Source organism: Mytilus edulis, chromosome 1, assembly GCF_963676685.1.
Source record: "Mytilus edulis chromosome 1, xbMytEdul2.2, whole genome shotgun sequence".
Taxonomy (NCBI): domain Eukaryota; kingdom Metazoa; phylum Mollusca; class Bivalvia; order Mytilida; family Mytilidae; genus Mytilus; species Mytilus edulis.
The window spans coordinates 33,504,866-33,529,517 of NC_092344.1; the positions used below are offsets into that span (position 1 = coordinate 33,504,866).

The 24,652-nt window shown below is 32.6% G+C and overlaps 2 protein-coding genes across 2 annotated transcripts in view; both read right to left on the minus strand.

The window, feature by feature from the left end:
* LOC139511793 (apolipoprotein(a)-like) overlaps positions 1-19,433 on the minus strand; it is a 74,514-nt gene extending 55,081 nt beyond the window's left edge. The window contains exons 1-3 of the mRNA XM_071298904.1: positions 19,424-19,433; positions 18,566-18,799; positions 16,379-16,573 (exon numbers count right to left, since the gene is read on the minus strand). Of these exons, the coding sequence (XP_071155005.1) occupies positions 16,379-16,573; positions 18,566-18,799; positions 19,424-19,433 (439 nt within the window). The remainder of the gene's footprint in view (positions 1-16,378; positions 16,574-18,565; positions 18,800-19,423) is intronic.
* Positions 19,434-20,257: 824 nt separating this feature from the next.
* Positions 20,258-22,260, minus strand: LOC139511859 (cuticle protein 16.5-like). Its single transcript, XM_071299030.1, has 2 exons — positions 22,164-22,260; positions 20,258-20,727 (listed from the first exon to the last, which is right to left on the minus strand). The coding sequence occupies exons 1-2, from the start codon at positions 22,258-22,260 to the stop codon at positions 20,258-20,260; spliced, it is 567 nt and encodes a 188-aa protein (XP_071155131.1).
* Positions 22,261-24,652: the final 2,392 nt, after the last annotated feature.

The following is a 24,652-nucleotide window of genomic DNA, read 5'->3' on the forward strand; positions in this document are numbered from 1 at the left end:
TTTGATCTGATGAGTTTATTATTGTTGATACCACAAATATGTTCTTATACCACAACCACATCCTCTTTTATTCGATTAATACATCATCGAATGCGTCTGTTTACTTGCCATGAGATAGACGACGGGTGTCACTAATGGAGTAGAATCTGCGACTCCTGTGGAGCACCTAACATCACAGCTGGTTATTATTTTGGTTTGTTTTGCTCATCTGTTAATTTTCTGTGAAGTTTTTTGTAACTTTTCTATCTTTGCATCGTTCTTCTTTCTGACTATGATATCCCCTTATCGGACCCATACTTTGTCATTCTCTCCTTTGTATATTCTGCCTCTCTCCAATGAAAGACAGACATAACATTAATTTGAACTGTTAACTTTTCTTGTAAAGAGCAATAGCAAAGTAATATGTGAACATATTGTTGATATCTAAGATCTGGCCATTCTTACTTTTTTATTCTTCTATCTCATTTGTAAAACAAACAAATAAGAAACTCTCGAGTAATATCTGCTTTGACTCGTGAAAAAATCTACTTTTATTGCACTATTTTATTGTTTTGCATGTACTCATTATATAGCGGGTGCGATCAGGGTTATAATGGGTTATAATGGCATGGACATCGTTTGAATTTGATTAACAAATTTTCAGTTGTAATATATGTTACGGTGTAACAGAATGCTCCATCAATAATGTATTCCTTCTTCCTATTGCTGAACTTTAATAAGGCGAAGCAAAATTAACTATTTCAAAACAACGATGTTAAAAGCAGATCCCTCTTCTTATTTAATAAACTTGACGATTGGACATACTTTTAATCTTATATTCTCCACATAATAAAGAACATTTTAAAGTTAATGTTTTAATTGATTTTAGTTTCCTTTAGTGCACTTTGATAATTTATTCAAATATACTAATTTATAGCAACTTTTACTGCATCAACTGCGCATTTTGGCTATAAATGTCTCTTCAGTAATGCTCAAAGTTAAAATATACAGGATTAGAACATCAAACAAGCGTTAAAGAGTTAATAAAACCTAAAAAAAAAAAAAAAGAAGACAACAACGGCAAAGCAATCAGAGTATTCCATTAGATAGATGCATTCTTTATATCAGAATAAATTCCGAGATCGTTTAACAGCAAAATGTATTTCAATTTAACAATATTTGTGTACCAAAGTATGTGCTTCTGGACCTGGGACAGCCTCAAAGAGTAACAGAGAAGTAATGACTCAGAGGTAGCAATAGATTTAACGGTTTCAAATTGTAATGCAAGAGGGGATGAAGATACCAGAGGGACATTCAAACTCATAGATCGGAAATAAACTGACTACGCCATGGCTAAAAAAGAAAAAGACAAACAAACAAATAATAGTACACACGACACAACATAGAAAACTAAAGACTAAGCAACACGAACCCCACCAAAACTGGGGGTGATTTCAGATGCTCCGGAAAGATAAGCAGATCCTACTGCACATGTTGCACCCGTCGGGTTGCTCATGTTATTACAAACCCGGTAATATATTCTAATTCGGTAGGTCTCATTCGTGAAAAGGGAACGGGATTGTAGTTACGACATAATGAACATATCCGATACCATCTGTGAAACGGATATTTCATAACGGTCAACCAACTCGTGATGGCGTCCGTAAATTTACGAAGGGATTATTTCAACTTCACCATTTGGAACTCTTGGTTTTAATAGCTTCCTAGTGAGCAGCAACCCTCTATCAAGAAAATAATGATATGAAATACAAGCCCGGGAATATCGTATCAATTTAGAGATATATACTCCATATGCAGGCGCTGCTGGAATGTTGCTACATAAAAATGGAAAGTTTTTTAATGTTCCTGCACCAGATATGCATCCCTCTTTATTTTATTGGATGGCGTTATATGAGTTTCTAGATTTATTTATCAGTGTAAGTGGTAGTATATATTTGTAATTGCAGTTATTATTAAGCCGACAATTCTAATGTCGATTTTTCTATTTTGGCATTGATTTTGTTATGTGAAAATGAAAACAGATACGACCTACAATTTTAAGATTTTAGATGGATGAGAAATATTCCTTGAGTAAGCCTTGTTCGAATAAAACAATGCTATGTATAAAAGGCTAGGCATGCATAAGAAAAAAACTCCTAAAACAGTTATATCTGTTTTCCTCTGGTTCCTTTGGCTGATAATGTTTGTTATGGTCAGTGTTTATGGACTTCCCCTTTTTCTAATTTACCTTTGAATTCGGTATCTTTTTTTATTCTTATTTTGAATTTTTTTATTATAAAGCAATTTAACGCACGGTATTACTGACCTACCTATGGCATAGTGCATGAACTGCTTATTGTAGATGTTTGATATTTCAAATTGAGTACAAAACTACAAATATTAATAGATTTTACTGACTTACCACTTTTAACAACGACAACACTGCTGTTTTTAGGCACCATCATAATTGGTGTTTGTACGTTATATACGTGGTGAAATTCACAATCTCCATTTGTTGTGTCAAATTTTGCTGCAACACATGCAGGTGTTACGACGCATTTCATCGAGCAAAGCACTGTCGAAAAGGAAGTATCGTGTCCAATTAGCCTTGTATTACTATGAAACTTATAACCCTTCCATTTTGTATAATAGTCATCTCTCACTGAATTGGCAAATAAAGATCTGATACAGACATAAACTATGATTATTGTCTCAACTTTGTTCATTTTATGTTGATGTATCAGAACTGTTTTTTACACAAGAAAAAAACAACATAAATTCAAAATGATGGCCTTGATGTGTAAGGAATATGCTGCAAAACTGCTTTAAACGCAACTGAATAAGTATATCAATCAATTTTTTAATATTAGATTTGGATAAATAGAATCTAATCACTTTACATAATACTCCATAACTAATGAGAATAAAGCTGTACAGACAGTTTTTCCCCAATGTAACAAACTATGACAATTTCATTACTACTGTTCAAGCAACATTGCACTTCAAACCTTGTCAAACAAAACTGTGGATTGATATATTCTACTTCGATCATAAATCTAAATCGCGTAAGTGGTCTCTCGACGTAACAGCTTTTTTGACAATTATCAGCATTAACGGTACCAATTTTACTGAAACAATCAAAAGTTAAAGATTATTACATTGTTATTTCTTCCATAATATAAAACAAAATTGAAGACAAAATTGACATGGTGTATGATTTTTTTCATGCTGCACATACTTTCTGCTTTAACCTCTAAAATCATAAAATATTTTGCTATGGCTTTTTTTTAAATAAAAAAATGCATACCGAGATTAAACAACTAAATACACACACACTGGGATAAAACAACTGACTTACTTGAGATTAAAAAAACGCGCCTAGATAAAATAATAAAGAATACATACTGAAAATTAAAAATTACACATTGAGAATATAAAATTGCACACTGAGAATTAAGATTACACACTGGCATAAAAAAAAACCAACAGCACAGAGTTTTGGGACTATTATAGTAAGCTTGATAGTCCTAGCTGAGATTAAACATCATACACGGAGACAAGGACATCAGATAAGACAACCAATGTGACCATATATTTGATAGCAATGGCGATTTTATTTAATCGGTCGATTTTGTTGATTTAAGTTGAAAGATATCTTTAATAGCAAATTAGAAGCTGTTGTGAATTGTTTATGAAATCATATTTTTATATGAGTCACTCATTGTTGTCTGCGAAATAAGAGCAATTATGATCATAAGACCAAAGGGGAAAATATTACTTTATGGAGTTAATGTTTAAATTTATGATCTTCTTCCGAACATGAAAGATAACAATATCGATATTTCTCTCTTCTCGCCAGCCATAATAAGAACAAATATGATAACAATTAATGTAATGCGATCCACAAAATTCGCATTAATCGTAAATTAAGAGAACACAGCCAAATCAAATAAGAAGTTGAAGATTTTTTTAAAACTAAAATTTCCGAAAAGTTGTGCCAAATACGGGTAAGGCAAAATGACACTTTGATAAAAAAAAAAACATGGACTGTAGATACTGTTTAAAAGTAACAATACCCGTCTAACCCCATATTTGATTGGATATGTCATTAAGTTTTTTATATATACATTATAGAAATATATTTGTGAATGAATATGATTTCATGATTTTAAAAACCTTATGTATTCTTTTAAAGGGAAACTTCGCAAAAAAATCAAAAATTGATATTATGTTCATTCTGTATAAAAATGCTCAAATTCATAGATATTAAAATTTTATTCCGCTAGATAAGCGATCACCATAGATTTTAAATTTAGAGTATCAATTCTCTGCGTTCGGCCATTTTGTCTTCTTTCCCGATTTATAACAACGATATGTCTATAAACCACAAAGGAACAAAACTACAGTAACCGATGTAGTCGTAATTGCGTGTCGATATCTTGTCAATCATCCGACTCACTTACTTGATACGGAGAATATTCTTATTTTTTAAATTACCATGGTCTGTTTTAAACTGTAAATATTGGAATTAAGTAAAAAGTCAAAGTTGAAATCATATATAAGTGTTCCGTGAAAATTGTTTTCGAAAATCTAATTTGATAATAATTCTTTAAAGTAATAAACTGTTCATCTGATCACCAGCATGGCTAAAGGTATTACTTCCAAAGGTATTGCGAGGGGTGTGAGGTGACACGTCCAGGTATTCAAGCGATTTCCTGTCGGGCTTGCAAGTTCATGCATCGTTTCACTTCTGCAGGTATTAATCAGTATACACGGCCGATAACTTCTAACTTTCCATTTTGAACTATCAGATGCATAATAAACAACTCTGTCTTACTTGTCATTACTAAACTCATACGCTTGTTTATAAATAACATGTCTGGTGTAAAGAATATTATTCATAAAAATATAAATAATACCCAAAAAATAAGATTTGATGAAATTAAAATCTATTTAAATATTTTTTCCAAGGGTGAATTTGGGAAAATGTAAAATATACTCATTGTCAATAGTGAAGGACAGATTGGAACATACCAGAAATATTGATTTACAAAAATGTACGCACTTGTCGACGATTCGTTTATACGACTGGGTAGAAAGTTACGGAACTATAGCGCAATTTAAAATATAAACATGTATAATACATTGAACATAAGAAAAAAACATATATTTTGAATAAATTGGGGTAAAAGTTTTGTAAATAGACTAGTCCACGTATGCCAACAGTATGTAATCATCGAATGTCGATAGACTATTGTATACCAGAAGAAAAAGAAAACCAATTTGATTTAAATACAGGTTGATGTATAACTTGCTTTTGTTCCTCGAAGTTGTGGACATAGTAAAATCACAGATTTATTTTTCAATAAGATTGTTCTCGAACAAAGGAAGGAATTCGTCATCACAATTGTTATATATGCCACTGGACGAACACTAATCATCCCCAAGGGATGTGAATATTTTACTGGAAAACTATTGAGTATCAAAGTTTCAAAAAAATTAACTTAATTTCGGGATTTATTTTCTTTCTTGGTATTCAATAACAGAAAAAAGAATAAATTACTTGTCCGCGCTAAATAGGGGTATTCTTGTCAGATAAAAGACTTTTAGTCATATTTAAAAAAAAATAGGGAAATATGACATTAAATTGATTCTGTCTTTTTTTTAAACATCGTTAAAAAGTTGTGTGTCAAAGGTGAACGCCACAAGAACCCTGTAATACTAGTACGAGACGGTATAGCATGTAAATATTCCTTCTCAATAATATGGTTGTATTGGTAATCTTTTCATACAAATTGACAACTCATAGTCCGATATGCATGTAATATTTGCCACATGACGCCCATAAGTCTTTCTACCATCATCATCTTATTCTTTGATATTGATGTAAACATCGATGGTTCACACCCAAACAAAATGGGAGTAATGTACCTTCAGAGCTTCTCCGTGTTATACACTTGTGAAACTTAATATATAGACGAAATTTTTGTATAGAAATGAATCTACATCTCACAAACAAGATTTTCAAATAACGATTTTGAGTTATCACCTTACAAACGAATGTAGGACAGAAAGTCACAAGACAAAAAGTCAAAGACAAAAAGTCACGGACAAAAAGTCACAATTCATTTTTTTCTGAATATTTTCTTTGAATAAAAAACTCTTATTTCTACAAAAATATTTTTGTATTTTTCTGGAACTATTGTATATAAACCAACTTTGTAAACAAAGTTTATTCAAAAAATATCAAAGATGATCAAATAGTTGTAAAAAAAACAAAATGCCAACGTGGCTTTGGACTTAAATGGCTTCATGGTGCCAAGAAATATACCCTTTGCATGATGAAAATTAAATACATCCTCATTTTTCAAGTATAATGACACATTTCCTAAACTTAAATATGAACATTTGTATAAAAAAGCAAATATTTCAAGATATTTCTCTTATATATTCAAATAATTGTCAACAAACTTTTCTGACTTTTTGTCCTGTGACTTTTTGTACTACCATTTGTGACTATGTCCTGCGACGTTTTGTCCAGTGACTTTCTGTCCGTTTACCTTACAAACCAATATAAACGTATAGCAAGATATAACCATGAAGGAATTTAGTTTTTGTCAAACGCAAGAACTCACTATCATAAACGTATACGTATATATGCATGCAGTTTCAAATATGAAGAACAAGCGGTCGATGTCGATAGTCCGTTTTCTAACTTGTCAGAGTTAGACATGTCACTTGTCCATTCTTGGAAGCCTTCATATTCCCCGTCCAACGATGGGAACTCTTTCTGGTTGTGTTGACTATAAATGCTTGTATGGTAATTCTGTCGTTTATCTGTACAAGTGGTTGCATTTCCTCTCCTTTCCCAACAAACAAACCAACGAAACGCTTCTAGTCTGCTTTCACTGGAGCTCATCCTCAATGGCGCTTATACGTCAGGAAACTTATTTACAAGTATACTAATAATGATTGTTTCAAGAACAACGATGCAGGGACGAACTATTCTAAATTCGTCAATATCAGTTATGCATAACTAAAATATAAGTTTTATTACAACTACTGTATTACTTATTTGATTATTAATGACGGCTATCATGTTCAACATTGCACAAATATTATCATAGAATCTTTTTAAAAAATGTACAAAAATCCTCAAAAAAAATAATGCCTAGAAGTAGCTTAGATAATTGGTATTTTTTTCACAAAAAGTTCGTGTAAATAATTGTCAAATGAATTTAATTATGTAAGAATGGAATATTAAAAAGAAACTAAAAAAAAAATCATGCATGTATGTTGTATTTTTTTTCAATTAAAAGCTTCAAAATTGAGATAGGTTTATGAGCATTTAAACACAGCCAGATTTGAATGCAAGTAAAGAAATTCCGGTAGAGTCAATGATATCAAACAGATGTACAATGGTATATCAAATTGGGTAATATGGCATTTAGTTTTTATTAAAGATTAAAACTACTATTTTTTACTTCATATTTGAATCTTTACGCCAATTGTCGCTAAGAAAGTAACCAAAAATTGTTTCCTTTTATTTTATACACTTTCGAAATTACGAATCTGAATTTTATTTTCAATTAATTTACACAATTTAATTATTGTATCTTTATTCTCATCGTGTATTAAATCTTAGTGTATTAAATATCAGCATACTCTTTCTAATCCTTTCTGTTTATCCTTTCCAAATAACAACATTCATACCTGTGTACGCTTGAACTCACACCTGCGGCTAAATAGCTACAAGGTAAACGAATTGACCTCAAGCCGAGAAATATACAGTGACCTTTACAAAATAATATACACACTCTGCTCACACATTAGTTGCATTGAAATGATTATTAAAACAATAACGGTAAATAGAACTGAAATATTTTCAGTTCAATATCAGTAAAAATGTTCAATAAATATTTTATGAAAAAAATCTCAACAATAATTAATGAAATTTATTCAAAAACATTTACTAAAGATAATTTTTTAGGAGTTTAATTCAAACAATACAAAACGGTATATGTATATTCATTTTCGTTCATTCTTATATTGTGGTTAATAACTACGACCATTCGTCAGCTGTGCGCTTTTAATTACGTATATTGTCGATAAGCTATAAGAGTTAAACAGATTTTATTTTTTCCCAGAATTCAACAAATCGGGCTAAAACGTCACGACCCACTCGAGAATTCAATCAAAAAATTTACAAATACTTGATTTTCTCCGTTATTAGAAGGAATATAAATTTAAAACTTTGCAAATGTGTTTTTTATGTTAAGATGAACATAATTAGATGATAAGTAAAAAATCGCGGAATTTCCCTTTAATTGTTTTATCGTCATTTTAATAATAAATGACTGACAGTTTTCAATTTATACATATGTTGTATCGTTGTTCCCCTCTTATATTTAATGCGTTTTCCTCAGTTTTAGTTTGTTACCCCGATTTTGTTTTTTGTCCATGGATTTATGAGTTTTGAACAGCGGTATACTACTGTTGCCTTTATTGATATGTCATTCCTTAAACTCATCAAATAGAGCAGCCCTGTGTTGACAAAATGATGTTGTTGGATAAAATTTGAATTATTGATAAAGAGTTAATCAAATGGGCAAATGTAAAAACAAAATATCATTTGAAGTTTTAAAGAACCCCTAGACTATCGGCATAATTCAGCAAAAATCAAATGAAATTTAAATCCCAATCGCAAGGCATCAATATGAAATTAATATTTAATGTACAGTAGATTGACTTTATAGATAAAATACATTAATGATATAGTAATGCAACATTAATTCTTATGACGTATCATGTTGATTTGAAACGGAAGTTTAATAATGAAATTTTGATTGCTATTTTGTTAGCATGTACTTCGTTCAGAATCAAATTTTACATACTGACTTAAACGCGTCGTTTTTGTGCATTACTCTTAAAAACATCGATAAATGCTACGAAAATACATGCTACAAAAAAGTGATTAACGCGAGATATGTTGGTAGGTAACATCAAATGTAACCCGAATAAGGCAGCCAGTTTTTTTTTCTGGAATCTAACTTTGTCAATACTAATAAATCGGAACAGAAATTAAAAAAAATAATAAACGTTATCAGATAGCAATACCAAAATTATAGATAATGAGGTGAACAAGACATGGACAGCATAACCCATAACCAGCTGACGAGGTTTTCATTATACATAGTTGATCTTGTTGAAGTTGAGGGATAAATGTTTTGTTAAGAAGACAATAAGTTTGTTGCAATGGTGTCCCCTTAAGAATAAGTACATTTTATTGTTTTTTAGTTTAGAGTATTCATATAAATGTAGTATAAGAAAAGAGAGAGAGAGAGAGAGAGAAAAACCAAGATTGCAATCGAAATAAACAATTCTAATAAAACAGACATCACAATGGTCTGAAATTAAAACGACGAAAACACTTACAAAATAACAAAACATTACACAGAAAACCGGAAATTGAGCAACACGAACCCAAGTTATAGGTAAAGTTTAGATTTGTTTGGAAGTCAAAGTTTTTAGGATGAACTAAAAAGAGAAAGAGAGGGATACCAAAAGTCTAATAAAACAACCAAATGACTAAACCGCCGAAAAAACAAACAACAAAAACAAAAACATTACACAAACCCCAGTTACTTAATCTGGCATTCAAACTTTTTGCAAACAAGTTTTTTTTTTAGTGTGTTCCAATAATGGGTGTAATAAAAAAAAACATTATGAAACATAATCTCATTTTGATTCTAATTCTAATCACACAGTTCAATTCATAGACTGTAATGTTTTAAACTATTGGTCATTATGCTCTGATAGGTTTTTTAGCTGCCACATGTGGAGCAAGAAATGCTTACCCTTCCGGAACACGTTAGTTCAACCCCGGAACAGGGTTTCGGCTAGTGTTGCTCAATCGTTATTTTCTGGACTTCCTGGTTCTTTTGTTGTTTTTCGTTTTGTGCAATAGCGTTGTCGGTTTTCCAAAGAGTTAGAAATTTTAAGTATTCCATTTGTATCTTCTGTCTCTTTTTGAACGTTTGTATAAGGTTTAAAATACGAATTGATTGCTTAGAGTGTAGACTTTTGGCAAAGTGATTACTCAAATACGATCAGCAAGATTGTCAGCAAGTTTGTTTTAAAAATGCTAAATTTATAATGAAAATTCTAAATTGGCTTTTGTTTCTTCTAAGTATGTTCTATTTATAACTGTCTTTTACGTTTTTTCACCTTATAAACCATACTTTTTGATAATTCAAGCTTTCTTTATTAGTATGGACAAGGAGTAAAGTAGGAAATGCTTTTCAGTGACTGTATTATCCCATAATTTTACATAAACTAAAGCTCTCTCGCTTTGCCAGTTAAACAGATAGCTGCACAATGATTTTACTTTTGCATGTCCTTTTAAGCTTTTCTCATCACTTTGCGTACGTCATCCGTCATCGTCCTCAGTTCAACTGTTACAAAAATCTTCTCCTCCGTGGACATTGGTCTAATTTTACCAAAATTTGCCATAATTATCATTGAGGTATCTAGCTTAATGAAAAATATCTGATGATCCCACCTGCCCACCAGGATTGATTAATTAATGTCTATTATTTTGAAAACCGCTATAAATAGAGAAAATATGACAGGAATATTTCCAATATTTTGCCTATTATCTTGATAACTGTAATAGATAGAAAAAAACACCAAAATGATCAACAAGAAAATATCTACAAATAAGTCAAATCACCAAAATCGTCAGAAGACTCTATATTAGAATTATTGCTCTTTATTGAAATCATTCACCATACTATAGAAGTTCTTACTCTTTTTTGACAATTTTTACCAATGTTACAATCTTTACAATCTTTGTAATTTTGCAGCAACATAAAAACTTTTGATTTTTCTACGCTATATACTTCTATTCCCCATGCTCAGTTGAAAGATCGACTTCGCCATCTCATAAAACAGAGCTTTTTCTATAAAAATGGGAATCGTAGATACAAATTTCTTGTTTTGGGTTACAATAATTCATATTTTGTGAAGAATCACACTAAATCTTCAAGAAAATATACTGAAGATGATATTATCAAAATGCTGGACTTTTTGATCGACAATATATTTGTTGAGTTTGGAGGATTTATATTTCAACAGACAGTCGGTATTCCAATGGGTACTAATTGTGCACCCCTGCTCGCTGATTTGTTTTTGTACTCGTATGAAGCAGAATTCATTCAGAACCTTCTAAGAGACAAAAAGAAAAAGCACCTTGCGAAATTCTTTAATTTTACTTTCCGATATATTGATGATGTTCTATCATTGAATAATCCATATTTCAGCCAATACCTACATCTCATATATCCCAGTGAACTTGAAATTAAGGATACTACTGATACTAGAAGGACTGCTTCATACCTTGATCTTTTCCTCAATATTGACGTAGATGGACGACTTCACACGAAAATCTATGATAAACGGGACGATTTCAACTTTCCAATTATCAATTTCCAATTTCTTTTTTCATTTTTTTACAATTTCAAATATGACGTCACTTGGCGTTGAGGTTTAAACTTATTCGGATGTGTCTACATTTTGTGTTGCAAATGTCTGGTTATGTAATGAATTTCAGTTGTTTCCTGTAATTAGTTAATACTTCAGTTTCATCATGTAAATCTTTTGTATAGTAATTTTATAAATTTACTGTTTGCAAAAGTATAAATTATTCTAAATAATAGGGATGCTCCGGTAACTAACAGAAAACCCTGGCCGGTTTTGGCACAACTTTTTTTATCTTTTGGTCCTCGATGCTGTTCGACTTTGGGCTTGTTTCGGCTTTCAAACTTTTGTATCTGGGCGTCACTATAAGATCTTGTGTGGACTAAATGCACTTCTGGCGTATTAAAATTTTGAACTTGTTGCCTTTTGTTGGCTGTTGTTCGTGTGTTTCTTTGTCAATTGTGTTCTCCAATTTATTTATATTGTAGTCCTGTGGTGTTGAGTTGTCATTATAATGTTATATTTCACATGGCTATAAAAGGGGAGGTTTGGCATGCCACAAAACCAGGTTCAACCCACCATTTTTTCCTTTAAAAATGTCCTGTACCAAGTCAGGAATATAGCCATTGTTATATTATAGTTCGTTTCTGTGTGTGTTACAATTGAACTTTGCGTCGTTTTTTTTTCTCTTATTTTTGAGTGTAAATTGACATTGCGATAAGACGTGTCACGGTACTTGTCTATCCCAAATTAATGTATTTGGTTTCGATGTTATATTTGTTATTCTCGTGGGATTTTGTCTGATGCTTGGTCCGTTCCTGTGTGTGTTACATTGTAGTGTTGTGTCGTTGTTCTCCTCTTATATTTAATGCGCTTCCCTCAGTTTTAGTTTGTTACCCCGATTTTGTTTTTGTCCATGGATTTATGAGTTTCAACAGCGGTATACTACTGTTGCCTTTATTTAAGTGTGTTTGCCTATTAATTTGAAAACTATGATAAATGGATAGACATTTTATTAGCAAACTTTATCAGTTAGACAAGATCTACAAATAAATCAACAAGGCCGAAATCTTCTGTCGACTCCTTATTTACTACTATAATTACGATTTTTACGATGTTTTGCTTATTATTTTTAAGCGATTAAAGATAGATAGACACTTTAAACAACAACAATTATCATCATAAAAAGATGTACAAAAAAAGTTAAAATTTCGAAAATAGTAGACTCCTTAAAAGAGAGCTTGCCCTTAGATGACGATATGTTTTACCCTCTCTGGTGTTTTAGGCAAAACAAAAGAGGTTGAACAACAAAAAAGATTTTATTATAAATTCTATTCTAGTCTACAATGTTGGAGAGTGTATATTGTTTGATTATGGACTTTCCGTTTTGGATTTTCCTCGGAGTTCAGTATTTTTGTGATTTTTGTTACAGATGTACATGCTTAGACTTAGGTGAGCACCACATGCTTGTTAGATCCTCTAGTTCAACTTGCGACTATTGTTCTCTCCTTCGAACCAGAAAAGACCACTGTTAATAGTATATAAACACATTCTTTCAATATACGTAAGATAAGACTGGCAAGAACACTATGAACTTCTTTTCACAAATTTGAACAAATTCTTATAAAGACATAATCAAAGTTAACTTGCCGATTTCATTTGGATTTTCTTTATTTACTAATTTCGTTCTGGAGTCTTTGTTTTACTTATCGCTTACATTTCTAATATTAAATTGATTTGGAAATTGGGAATAGTACAATAAATGAAATGTCTAGATTTTACTTTTTTCACTTAATGCAATTTTACATTTTACAGACCTTTCTCTCAATGTCATTTCACTCCAGCATCATTTGCAAATAATTGCTACTTCAGACAGAAGATTCATTTTCTATCATTAGACAATCGGGAAAATATACACAGTATGTAAATTACAACTAACATGACAACATTATTTGCCTATTGTTTTGAAATGAAAGATTACTGGTTCACAGTGTAAATTGCATGGATGTCATATGTATATGCTAATCCTTCCAGAGTAACTGAGATCACTTCTTGGTGGGATTGGTGTTGCTAAGTCTTTAGTTTTCTATGTTGTGTTTGTATACTGTTGTTCGTCTTTTGATCATTTTTTTTTAATTTTTGTCATGGCTTTGTCAGTTTGTTTTCGACATATGATTTTGAATATCCATTTGTTATCTCTCGCCTATATTGTAAAAAGTAAAATAAAAAAAATATAGAATTCCAAGGAAAATTCAAATCGGAAAGTTCCTTATCAAATGAAAAAATCAAAAGCTCAAACACATCAAACGAATGGAAAACAAATGTCACATTCTCGACTTGGTACATGCATTTTCTTATGTAGAAAATGGTGTATTAAACCTGGTTTTATAACTAGCTAAGATTCCTACTTGTAGTACGGCGGCTACAAGCATATTTCAGACGAATTGTGCTCATCCTGCTACAAGCATGAAATTTGACATAGACCTAACTCAACTATTACTCTTTTATTTCAGATAGGGAGGCATTTGAAAAAAATGTCTCACTTCCGGTAAAATCCAAAATGGCGGACATTATTCTTAAATCAGCCCTATATGGAAGGCTAGTATGTGAAAGGTGTTATTATCATTCTACTAACATAATATTTGGTACCAACCTTTGTTATATACTACTTTTGGATATATGATAAAGATAAGATGTCTTCAAAAACCCTACGTCCGGTAAAATCCAACATGGCAGATATAGTACTAGAATAAACTTATTTTTAGGGAGAGTAATTGAAATGTGTTTTCATATATTGCTACTATCATTACATTGGGCACGAACCTTTCTTTTGTGCTTCTCATGGATACAATGTATAAGACATATCTCTTTAAAAATTTTACTTCCGGTAATATCCAGAATGGCGGACATAGAAATATCAATTTTCTATTTTAATATTTAACTTTTTTTCAAAATGTAAAGAAAATGTTTTTTGTTTGTTATTTTTTTTTGCTTGTCATTTTTTTTTCTCTAGATACTAGCTTTTGATCATAAACAAGCTTTTGTTCAAGTTTGTTACAAATCCAGGATAGTTTAAATCTATGCATCTAATAAACTGCAGACTGACTGTGTATGTTATGTATCCTGGCAGGAAAACTAAGTCCATTTATAAGTAAAATACGAAAAAATCGGAATTCGTTTTTTTACAAAATTAACTTCTGGATACTATCTTGTGATCAGGTTAATTTAAGAAAGTTATTAAAATTTCAAAAACTTTAACCACAGAGTGAATATTTGTGGATACCGCCGACGACGACGAAGACGACGCTGACGACGAAGACGACACTGGTGACGAAGACGGCGGAATGCAGGATTACTTTGTCTCGCTTTTACGACATAAGTCGAAGGCTTGACAAAAATGGCACTATACTTAACTGTGAAGATAAATGATAATAAGAAATTTGATTGCAAAAAACAGGACTGTATTTTTTAACCACAAAAGAGGGGTTAAAGATAACAGAGGGACACCCAAACTCGTACAACGAAATTAAACTGACAACGCCATGACTTATAACAAAGAAAAAGACAAACAGACAAATAATAGTACACATGATACAACATAGAAAATTTAGAAATGCATATTTTTCAGAATTAAGATAACTACTAAGTCCTAGCCAAATCAAATTATTATATACTTCTAATTGTCAACGAGGACGGGATAAGAACTGGTATTTCTTTTATCCTATTAACAAATGTCACAATTATCAATGAAATATGATAAAAAAAAATCAAATGATATAAACATTAATCCGTATAACATTATGAATATTTATATTAAAAAACCTTCTACATAAGTACAATTAGAAGCTCATAGCAGTCTCTCTCGTGTAAACATTAGTTTCAAAACTATTTCTTGCTTTTCCCTTAGGAATGAATTAATTGTATGTTTAAAAGAATGTAAATAAGATTTTACTATTGTTTTACATTTCAAGTTTGAACTGCTTCTATTTCATTTTGTGCTATATTTTTTTTTCAAAAAAAGACGTTGCATTGGTGTTATTAGTCTCCATTAAAAGAGCAGTTATGATTAACTTATTACATATAAATCTCCATCAAAAGAAACCGGACTTAAAAAATTTTACGCCAGACATGTCCAAAGTGTCCTGTTACCTTTATTTAAAAAAATAACAAAATTGAGACATCAGTAAGTCTATCGATCCTCACACAAAACAAACAAAATCAATCTAGACCTGTAGAATCAATTCAATTTAAGTATTTTCTCTAATTTCATAAAACCATTCCTCATTCCGTGCAGCGTGGAACGGGGCAGAATTCCCATCTCACATCTGGGTGTGTTGTATAGCACCATGGACGGCCATCCGATGATGGATCTCTGCAATAGTTAGATGCCAAATCTGTCGGATCTGTGGGACGGTAGTTAGATTGATGATGTATATCCGTGTTCCAATGTTGACACGTTATACCAGACACAGTGCAGTGCACTTTCCCAACGTATTCAGTGCTTTTTGTGTAACAGTCTTCACCTAATATAAACAAGATGATATTTATGTTGTGCTCATATTAAAATGAGCTGATTATATGTCTTGAAAATTCGTTTTATTTGATAGGAATTATTGGAAGATTTAAAATTACAAGAATATTTTAGAAGAATTTATTTCATTTGTTCCCTTTATGTAAAAGTTGATAATCTGACGTATTTCATAAAAGCACATGTTTTAACCAACTAGTATATAACCGTATGGTGTAACCTGACCAAAGCCACTTTAATATAAATGTGTGCCGCTCTAATTTTCGGTAGTGTGTATATGATGAACATTGACATAATATTTTGCAATCATATGTTATCCATGCGTTAGCAATTTAATTACTTTATAGATTTCAAACTTGATATCTATGTGTTCTTTAAAATACTGATACTAACTTGTACATGAGATATTATACATCGAAGACCACTGGTCATCGCTTCCACATGAGGACACTGGACAGTGTTCAACAGACTTTCCAAGTGTAACTGACAAACACTGAAATGTTACCAATACAACATTGGTAATAGAAACAGCCGAAGTTGTATTTGGAAGTTCAGATGGCGGTGACTCAAAAACACCACATGCAAAACCTATTGAAATGAATATATTTAACATTTATAATTTAAGTGTCGTCTTCAAATAAAACATAATTTCAAATAAATCTTTAAAAATGTAACGGAAATCTAGATATAGATATAAACAGCAAAGTCGAAACATGTTTACTTATATTCTGTCCAGAACCGTACAACTTTAAGATATATTAGATATCAGCGACATTATTGCAGCACTGTTCCATTTCTAAATGTGATCGGAAAACAGTTGAAATTATGGTTTATTCTAATAAGACGTGCTTCTTTCGCTTGATGAATAAACTCATGCTTTAATCCAATAATATTTTTTTGCACATGCGTATTTTGACTACTGCAGAATAATGAATTTATCAAATTGGCATGCATTTAATATATTGCATTAAAGTAAAACACTTCCAAACTCTTAAATGATGCACATGTTGTTACTAATTGATTTATTATGACTGTAATGTGTTGCATTCCGAAATTGACATATTTGACCTAGATAAGACAACCGTTCATGCTGGCTGTTCAAAAACTCATCCCTCTGAAAAATCACAGTGCCAGCTGTGTGCTCCCTCACAAACAAAAAAGGGAGGTTTATGGAAGAGCCTACACAATCGCTTTACCCTTATACACATCGGACATAGAAATAACCTTAATTGTCCTAATTAGAATCGAAATAATTGATGCAAGATATACCTTATTGTAGTTTAAACATGGGCAGGCATTATATTTGTGTTATTTTAGCCCTCATTATCGCTCGGGCAAAAATAATCACGAATATAATGCCTACCCATGTTAAAACTACAATAAAGTGTAGCTTGCATCAATTATTTTAAATCATAACTCGTACCTGTATTAAGTAAACAGGCATTCGAATGTTATAAAACACGTTTTCATGAAGACCTGTCAGTGAGTGGTACTGTTTCTAATCGTGTTTTCTAGATACAATAATTGCCTGTATGAGGTCAAAACAATGATATATTGACCTGAAAGAAGTATATTGACAGCGGACGAAGTCCAATGTTGGTATACTTCTTTGTGTCAATATATCTTGTATAAAGGCTATCTTTTTTTAATTTCTTACCACCGATCTTCCAAAGTAAGCGATGGCCCTTTGGAAATATTGTGATGAGGTATATATTTTTCCAACGTTGTCCATCAGATGAGGATTCTTAAAAATCTCCAAACACAATCTTTTCAATTTTGCAGATTGATCAAAACCTTTCATATTTTGTTTCACCTGCGTTGAAAGTCGCGTGAGGCAAGAATAATCGGTGGCGTTTGCAACGGCGTCGTCGTATTTACGCCGTCCACAACTTTTTTAATATGATATAAAGTCATTTTTATAGGAACTACTTGTGATATATCACAATGATATTTTTATTATGTTGTATTTCTATCATGTCAGGCCCTGCTCGTTAGTTCATGGTCAAGCGACTTTCATGTAATATACAAGTTCGATTTAAAATTCTCTGCTTATTTTAGTTTGATATGAAATCCATGTGATAAACCAATGATATAGTTCTACGGTCACCATAATGAAATAGTTGACGGATAGGATGTGTCGGTTTCTCAACTCACTACCGACATGTGTTCGATGTCTTAGATCGTTTGGTACCAGTAAAGTTGTCTGCTCTGTCATTTCATTTATGTCCTGGTCCGGATTGTGACACTATGGCTGACTATGGATTTTCATAGTGGGTGGTGCATAGTAGGAGTTATTCAACCGGTGTAGCTACTTTTAGAGTTTTGTGTTAACTTCATTTATCTATTTTTAATCGATTTATAAGAATCGATCATTGGCTACCTTCTTTTGCAATAATTCAAAGATGAATAGTCACTCAGAAATGTGTAGGATTTCATATAGTATATTATATCCATTTGTTAGTTGCTTTTTTGGCAATCATATCTTCATTTGTGTGAGACATAAGATACTGTTTATATTCGAAAAAAAAAGTAATTTATAATCGTATAGCATATTGAAACATGTATATTCAAACTACTTACATGGAATAATCGGACAGTATTCCCATCGATATTCGTTGTCTGTTGTGTAACACCATAACAGGCCATCGGATGACGTGGCACGACAGTAATTTGTGGAGTGGTCATCTTGATTCACTGGCTTTTCGTTGACGGTATGTGGGTAGTTTGTGTTCCATCCTTGACATTCTCTGTTAGAAACTGTTTTGCTGTGTGTTCCTGTGTAGTCATGACTACTCCCTATATAACAATCTAGTGCTAAACGAAACAAAAATACGGTTTTTTCAGAATAAAGTTAAAACATCTCATTTAGATATAAAAAATAAATCATTATTTTTTTTTTTAAATTAATCGTAGTGTTGACAAGACAACTGATTTAATAAGCAACGGTACTAATACAGATAATTCATATGAATCGATATCTTATTGAAAGCAAATATTTCGTGAAGTACTTATATATCGTTGTGCATAATTTTCCCATTGCTCTCCATCTTCGTTCTTTATTTGGCCTATTGTACTTTTTTTTAGCGTCACTGATGAGTCTTTTGTAGACAAAACGCGTGTCCGGCCTACACAATCCTTTAATTAATGACGAATTTAATCACAATAAAAGAACATTATAAATGAAAGCTGTTTTTTATAAAATAAAAAAAAAACGCCCTATTAAATTCCTGTTCACGTTATTATACCTCCATACTTCGAAAATTGAAAATTAAGTCCAGCTTACAAACTTCTGTCAAGCATATTCTATAGATAAGTCTAGTCAATTTTACTGCTATTTATTCAATTTTTGTCTGAAATTCAGGCCAAGTGTTATCCTTCTTTTGCTTATTTATTTTGCTTTTGTTTTATTTTGTTTTCTACATTTCACATTACAATTACTGCCACACATCTTTGTATTCAAAAACAAAGATTATTGCATGAACACAGACCTTGATAATTTGTTCAATTGTATTACAGTATCACAAGATATGTGATATCTGTTATCGTCAACATCTATTATTTATTTATGTTTCCCTTTTGTATATATGTTATGTACATGTTCATGTATGTTTTGATTTGTACTTTATCTCGTCTATTTTTGAGTGTCCTGTTAATCAATGTATACGTCAGATTTCGGTTTCAACGATCTGTCCAAAGTGTACATCATGTGCTTATGTTTCACTTTATATTCATTATAAGTTTTGATAGTTTTGACTGATCAATATTTTTAACATTAATCTGTAAATTTGTAAACTATAATATTATTCACAACATAATCCTCCCTATAATCATAAAAAATGTTTTTATCCTCAGTAGTATTATACAGTTTTTATTACTGGTTGCTTGAATTGAGCAAAAGCCAGGTCAAGATCAGAGTAACAAAAAGAATTTGAAAATAGTACACAATAATTTGTGTAGTTTACTTCCTAAGTTGGATCTCATTAACAATGTACGGAGCCCTGTTGGTCTCACACATATTATAAAGTGTCTTTTAAAGTTCTGCGCTGAAGATGTGTAAAGTCTAGTGCTGGAGATGTAAAGTCTAGCGCTAGAGATGTAAAGTCTAGCGCTGGAGATGTAAAGTCCAGCGCTGAAGATGTAAAGTCTAGCGCTGGAGATGTAAAGTCAAGCGCTGGAGATCTAAAGTCTAGCGCTGGAGATGTAAAGTCAAGCGCTGAAGATGTAAAGTCTAGCGCTGGGAATGTAAAGTCTAGCGCTGGAGATGTGTAAAATCTAGCGCTGGAAATATGCAAAGTCTAGCGCTGGAGATGTAAAGTCAAGCGCTGCAGATGTAAAATCCAGCGCTTGAGATGTAAAGTCTAGCGCTGAAGATGTAAAATCAAGCGCTGGAGATGTAAAGTCTGGCGCTGAAGATGTAAAGTCAAGCGCTAGAGATGCAAAATCAAGCGTTGGAGATGTAAAGTCTAGCGCCGGAGATGTAAAGTCTAGCGCTGGAGATCTAAAGTCAAGCGCTGGAGATGTAAAATCAAGCGCTGGAGATGTAAAGTCTGGCGCTGGATACGTAAAGTCAAGCGCTGGAGATGTAAAGTCAAGCGCTGGAGATGTAAAGTCAAGCGCTGGAGATGTAAAGTCTAGCGCTGAAGATGTAAAGTCTAGCGCTGGAGATGTAAAGTCAAGCGCTGGAGATGTAAAGTCAAGCGCTGGACATGTAAAGTTCAGCGCTGAAGATGTAAAATCAAGCGCTAAAGATATAAAGATAGCGCTGGAGATGTTAAATCAAGCGCTGGAGATGTTTAATCAAGCGTTGGAGATGTAAAGATGTATGAATTTAGTGCCGATCGGAAATCTAAGATGGCCGCCACTGTCGAACATAGTTGAGCATTGAACCCTATGGGAAAAAATGCAAACTATTTCTACTGAGAAAACCGTTTTCTTTTAAACCAAGTGAACGATTACATGCTCTCTAGAGCCTCTGGTTTAGAAACCATATTACAAAATGAATCCAATATATGCATGAATGATCAAATGAAGGTTCTTGATAAATTTTATGATTTTGGTGTCGACTGTAAATCCAAGAGGGCTTCCATGGTCAAATACAATTTTACAAAAAACCATATAGGAAAAAAAATGTACAAACAATTTTTACAAAGAAACTTTGACATATCGATTTCAGTTTATGGATAAATGATCAGATAATAGTCCTTAATAATTTTAATGAATTCGGTGCTGATTGGAGAACCAAGATGGTCGCCACAGGCCGAGACAGTTTAACAAAGAACCATAAGGGAAAACATGTGAACTGCTCTCTTTGAACATCCGTATGGTACAATGAATCTACTTTATGCAGGAATGATCAAATGATGGTCTTGAATTTGACAATGTTATGATTTTTATGGCAACTGCAAATCCAACATGGATTCCATGGCCAAATATAGTTTAACATTGAACCCTATAAGAAAAACATACTAACTACTTCTTTAACCAGGCTCGCTTGAGCCTCTGGTTTAAATGCATATATCTCACGAAATTTTTGACCTGGGACCACCAAATTTGGTGCCAATGTAACTTAAGGAATAAGATTGTCAGTCGGTCACATATCGGCTGACCTTCACTTCATTGTCATGGTCCAGTGACCAGAGTCAAGTTATCATGATTAGGTCAGTTTCTCAGTAACAAGGTATGGTAGGCCAATAATATTTGGAGTGTGATATTCATTGTTAGGTGTACATGTCAGTCTGACATATGTCAACTGACCTTGACCTCACAATCAAGTTTTTGTGATTATGTCAGTTTTATCGGGAGTAACTAGGTATGGTAGGTCAATATTTGCTGTATGAATTTGTCATAAGGTGTACATGTCTGTCTAACATGTGTCGACTAGGTCAGTTTGACCTCATTGTCGGTGACCAGGGTCAAGTTTTCGTGGTAAGGTTAGACTCTTAGTAACTAGATATGATAGGTCCATAATATGTAGTTTGCGAATTTGTTGTAAGGTACTGACCTTAAGGTCATTGTCACCGTCCAGTGACCAGGATCAAGTGTCCGTGAATAAGTCAGTTTCTCAGTAATTAGGTATGGTAGGTCAATAATATTTGGTGTGTTAATTCCTTGTAAGGTGTACATGTCGCAGTTTAACAGGTGTCAACTGATAATGACCTCATTCTCACAATCCATTTACTTTGGTCAAGTTTTCTTATTTTGATGCATTTAATGATCCAGTTTTGGATTTCTGATAGGTTTACATCTGTGTCCACGTCCATATGAAGGCGAGACATCTTCGTAAGTCTGTAAAAGTCAAATCCCCAATTCTTTGTGTAAAATGGAGGATTAAATTCCTGTTTTATGATTTTGTCTCGCCTGGATCAAAGTCACGTAAGGCGAGGCAAAGGGATTGTTTTTTTTTATTGTCCCAGTATTTTATTGATCTAATAGGCAATAACATGCGTCTGTCCGCCATCCCTTTCTGTGTTTCTCCTCTGAAATCCTTTGGCGATTGGTAAATTTGGTATGGAAGATTTCTCAATGAACAGAAGAATATATTGCATTTGCGTCGTGATTCTTGTTTTTTTCTGGCCAAATATCAAACTTTGTCTTTTTATTGACAAACAAACCGTTTCCGTGCATGATTCTTCTTTGTAGTCCTTTGATGGATTGGTCTGATATTTGGTATGCAAGTTTGCCCTGATGAACAGAAAAGAAACTGCTGCAATTTTTTTTGTGATCATCGGACTTTACTCAGACTTATCAGACATTGTCCATTTCAAAAACCTTTTCCGTATCTTTTGACCAATAGGTCTGATATTTGGTATGCAAGTTTAAGCTCGTGAATAGAACATTTTCAGAGTAATTGTATAATTGATGCATTTATGTAGGTTATATCAATTTTCCTACTGTTGTTGGATTAATTAAACCAACATTTTTAACCCCCTAATGATAAGTATCACCCTTCCCTACGGCTATACAGTTTTATATTAATAAGAATTAAAATGTGCTTTGTTATTAAATGCAATATCAGTATTTAGTTCAAATATATAATCTTAAATTAATCCTAATTCTATCTTATTCATTCTTATGTGACGTCATTTTTCATTTTTTGATGCTCTGTTTTACTAATTCAAATGACGTCATTTTTTCGTCATTTTTCAGTTTCAAATAGGACGTCACTTGGCGTAGAGGTTTAAACGTATTCTGATGTGTCTACTTTTGTGTTTCAAATGTCTGGTTATGTAAATGTATTTCAGTTGTTTCCTGTAATTAGTTAATACTTCAGCTTTATCATGTACATCTTTTGTATATTCATTTTATTAAATTTACTGTTTGCAAAAGTATAAATTACTCTAAATTATAGGGATTTTCTGGTAACTTAACAGAAAACCCTTGCCGTTTTTGGCACAACCTTTTTGATCTTTTGGTCCTCGATGCTGTTCAACTTTGTACTCGTTTCGGTTTTCAAACTTTTGTATCTGTGCGTCACACATAGGTCTTGTGTGGACAAAATACACTTCTGGCGTATTAAAATTTTGAACTTGTTGCCTTTTGTTGGCTGTTGTTCGTGTGATTCTTTGTCAATTGCGTTCTCCAATTTATTTATATTGTAGTCCTGTGTTGTCATTTTGATGTTATATTTCACATGGCCATAAAAGTGCGAGGTTTGGCATGCCACAAAACCAGGTTCAACCCACCATTTTTTCCTTTAAAAATGCCCTGTACCAAGTCAGGAATATGGTCATTGTTATATTATAGTTCGTTTCTGTATGTATTACATTATAACGTTGTGTCGTTTGTTTTCTCTTATTTTTGAGTGTAAATTCACATTACGATATGACGTGTCACGGTACTTGTCTATCCCAAATTCATGTATTTGGTTTTGATGTTATATATATATGTTATATTTGTTATTCTCGTGGGATTTTGTCTATGTGTGTTACATTTTAGTGTTATGTCGTTGTTCTCCTCTTATATTTAATGCGTTTCCCTCGGTTTTAGTTTGTTATCCCGATTTTGTTTTTTGTCCATGGATTTATGAGTTTTGAACAGCGGTATACTACTGTTGCCTTTATCTATATCTACTTGCTGAGAGCAACCGTAAAAGTTGTCTCGAAATGACACGTGCAGAGAGCAGAACTTATCAAGCGAGAGCAGAACTTATCAAGCTAATCTCAAAACATTTAAACAGTAATTACTACGCTTGATTTTACATCTCCAGCGCTTGACTTTACATCTCCAGCGCTTGACTTTACATCTCCAGCGCTAGACTTTGCATATCTCCAGCGCTAGATTTTATACATCACCAGCGCTAGACTTTACATCCCCAGCGCTTGACTTTACATCTTCAGCGCTTGACTTTACATCTCCAGTGCTAGACTTTAGATCTCCAGCGCTAGACTTTACATCTTCAGCGCTGGACTTTACATCTCCAGCGCTAGACTTTACATCTCTAGCGCTAGACTTTACACATCTTCAGCGCAGGACTTTAAAAGACACTTTATAATCTGTGTGAGACCAACAGGGCTCCGTAACAATGAACTACATGAGTATGACATTATTTGTATATCAGAATCTCATCTTGACAAGTCAATTACTGATGACCAAATTAAATTAAATGGGTTTTATAAACCTACTAGGTTAATTAGAAATAGGCATGGTGGAGGTGTGACCATTTATGTG

Coding starts and splice junctions, on each gene's coding strand:
- LOC139511859 (XM_071299030.1), bottom strand. CDS start 22,260: ATGTCTCGCCTTCATATGGACGTGGACACAGATGTAAACCTATCAGAA. Junction 20,728..22,163: donor AATAAGAAAACTTGACCAAA/GTAAATGGATTG, acceptor TTATATCTTTAG/CGCTTGATTTTACATCTTCA.